Raw genomic sequence first — 2,952 nt, forward strand, 5'->3', positions numbered from 1 at the left:
TCTATAGATTTTTCAAGTTGCACTCGAGTAATATTTGTGCTTCTAATGCAACATTAATACATAACTGGTATATATAATGTAGCATACCCTGAATTACATATAAACACATGTACCCTCACTAACCATCTGAGTATCTACTTAATTTGTAACTAATCCCTGTTGCAACATAACTATATAAGGTTAGGAAAAAGAGTGAGTGGTGTTTGTCCTGCAAAGTTCTAAGAGCTGAGGTTGTTGCCTTTAATGGCAATCCAGTTCAATGGTGAAAGCGCTGATGATGCCGTTCAGAGGGAGGTGCCTATCTGATTAAGGTTCATTTGCACACAGGTGAGAGTCGCTATAAGTAATGAGGTGAGAGCTGTGGTGAGAGCTCAATTTGATCTACTTTCAACAGAACCGGTTAGGTGTCACTGTCCAGGTGAGTTACTGATCTTTTGCTTTTCTTTTTCCCTCCATTGTTTTGATGTGCAGTGGTAGTGTGAAGGATTTTTTTTTTTTTTTGTAGAACTACTTGTGCTGTAGTTGGAGTCACAGTTAATTAACACCAGCTTCTCATTTGACATTCAAAGACTTAATTAGCTCCCTGATCACGCTGGGAATAAATGATTAACAGCAATCATTGAGAATAATTAGGGGAATCTGATGCCACATCATTTGGAGAAGTGATTTTGCAAACTGTAGATATTCACACAATCTCTCACATACACTATAGATCATTAGATACATGTTGCTCTTCATATAGGCTAAACTATCATCTAATAGCTTTGATGGAAATAAGACCATACTCTAAAATTAATCTGAGGTTAAAGGCTATTTATATAATGTAATGCAACAAAGAGCAAAATCTATACTTACTGTATGTGCGACCTGTCCTGGAGGGGGTCTGGCTTTTGTCTTCTACTGGTTTGTGAGGAGGGGTGTGTGAAATGAAACTGCTCTCTTGTATAGGCTTCTCAGGTGTCTGATAGTGAAAGGCTGGTATAAGGTTAGACACTAGACCTGTCTGGTTACCATGCTGCATTCTCCTCTATGTATTCTGTTTGGCACCATTATTAGCAGGCTTCAGCAATTGAAATCTATTTGTTTCATGAGACAACATGCTTCCCCGGCAGTGCCATATTATATAGAATCAACACGCCTAACCAAGAAGTGGTCCCTCATCGCGTGTTTTACCTTGTTTTGTTTTTAATTATTATTTAAATGTCTTGAGAAAAGTGAGCAAAAGTGAGTACTTGCCCTTTAATCTACAAAATGTAATCTGATTCTGGCTATAGTCCACTGTACAAATAACCGTAAGCCATGCTCTGCCAAAAACTGTCCATACCACCATCAGCGCCAATCTTTCTGTCATTGAGAAATAAAAATGCAGGGAGGGAAGTGAAACACTGTCATGTAACCTGAGTTTTTCTATGATTACATGGTAAGTGTGTGAAACAGTTTTGCATCCTCATTCCTTTTCTAATTTGGTTTTGCTAGAATCATCCCAATCTGTGTGCCAGTGTATTAAAACAATTGTAATGAAAGGTTTCTCTTAAGCTTTTATAGAAACTGAATGACTTTTAGTCCCTCTTTGTATCTGTATATCAAATGATGCTGGTCACCCTGCTCTAAATCTAAATGGTATATTCCATGTTTGGAATAAATCTCTTTTGTGGTTAATTTATCCTTCCCTTTCTGATTTTTAGAATTGCAAAATGAGTGCCAATCTGAAAGGAGCAATGGTGGACCTCATTGATGTGTTCCACAAGTATTCTGGAAAAGAAGGTGACAAGTACACGCTCACTAAATTGGAGCTGAAGAATTTGTTGAAGAATGAACTTGGAGAGTTTCTGGAAGTAAGTATCTGTTGCTTAATCAATTTTTTTTTTCTCCTTCTGAAGCTGACCTGAATAATGTATAATTTTAATGTATTTTAAGTTTTAACAAAGGTAAATCACCATGGTAATTTCCAAAAGAACCTGATGGTTTCTCAGTTTCAGCTATATTTTGAGGAAAAAGTATTTTATTTGCTTTTAACTCTATAATGTTGGCCAACAAGTTGATACCTGGGCAAATGAGGAGAACATGCCTCTGTCTAAAGTAGAAGTTATTTCCAGACTATGCAAATTAAATACGACCAGCTCCATCAAGATTTGCACTTGGGGAAACTAAACTTGTTGCTCCCCTTTTAGGGCCCCAATGATGCTTGCGTGGTGGAGAAGATTATGCGTGAACTGGATGACAATAAGGATGGTGTGGTGGATTTCCAGGAGTTTGTTGGTCTGGTCGCTGCGCTGACTGTCGCCTGCAATGAATTCTTTAAAAGTGATTCCTCTTAAAAAGGGGGGAAATAAATGCTTATTACTAAATAACTTTTACGGCAGAGTTGGTCAGGGGTTCGGAGGGTTCAATCATTTTGGACACTAGAATGTTGCAGAAGATCCACTACTGCTAATAAATGTTTTTGTTCTGTCCTTGGAAATGCTTCCATCCAATAAAAGTAATTAAGTGTGTGTGTGTGTGTGTGTGTGTGTGTGTGTGTGTGTGTGTGTGTGTGTGTGTTGTCCTTGGGAAGCATTTGTAATGGCTCAATAAGTTTACCCACATAATTTAAGTATAATAAAACCTTTCAACAGGTTTAATTGGCTTCATGAGCTTTCTAGCAACTTCAAGCACCACCTAATGGCTAAATCTTGGCTAGGAAAAGCATTGGTCCTAGAAAGTAATTTTAAAGTTGGCTTTTGTATCTCTCCCATATTTAAAAATAAAAAAAATAGCCTGGAAAGAAATTATGACAGGGTTTAAAAACTTATAATGGCTGTGCCACAATGGGCTTTATCATCTTTTAAATTGGAGTGTTGGGCGGGGTCTATCCTCCACTCTCTGATATCTGGAATCCGTCTCAGTAGGGTAAGCATTTCATGTGCGTCTCATCCTAAAATAAATCTGCACTATCGAGGATGCACAGAAGTA

The 2,952-nt window shown here is 37.8% G+C and overlaps 1 protein-coding gene across 1 annotated transcript; it reads left to right on the plus strand.

Moving 5' to 3' along the window:
• Positions 1 to 308: 308 nt before the first annotated feature.
• s100a1 (S100 calcium binding protein A1) lies at positions 309 to 2,492 on the plus strand. Its single transcript, XM_082552055.1, has 3 exons — positions 309 to 418; positions 1,686 to 1,835; positions 2,172 to 2,492. The coding sequence occupies exons 2-3, from the start codon at positions 1,695 to 1,697 to the stop codon at positions 2,316 to 2,318; spliced, it is 288 nt and encodes a 95-aa protein (XP_082408181.1). The 5' UTR covers positions 309 to 418; positions 1,686 to 1,694; the 3' UTR covers positions 2,319 to 2,492.
• Positions 2,493 to 2,952: the final 460 nt, after the last annotated feature.

The sequence above is a fragment of the Aulonocara stuartgranti genome (genome assembly GCF_965226115.1).
Source record: "Aulonocara stuartgranti genome assembly, chromosome: 11".
Taxonomy (NCBI): domain Eukaryota; kingdom Metazoa; phylum Chordata; class Actinopteri; order Cichliformes; family Cichlidae; genus Aulonocara; species Aulonocara stuartgranti.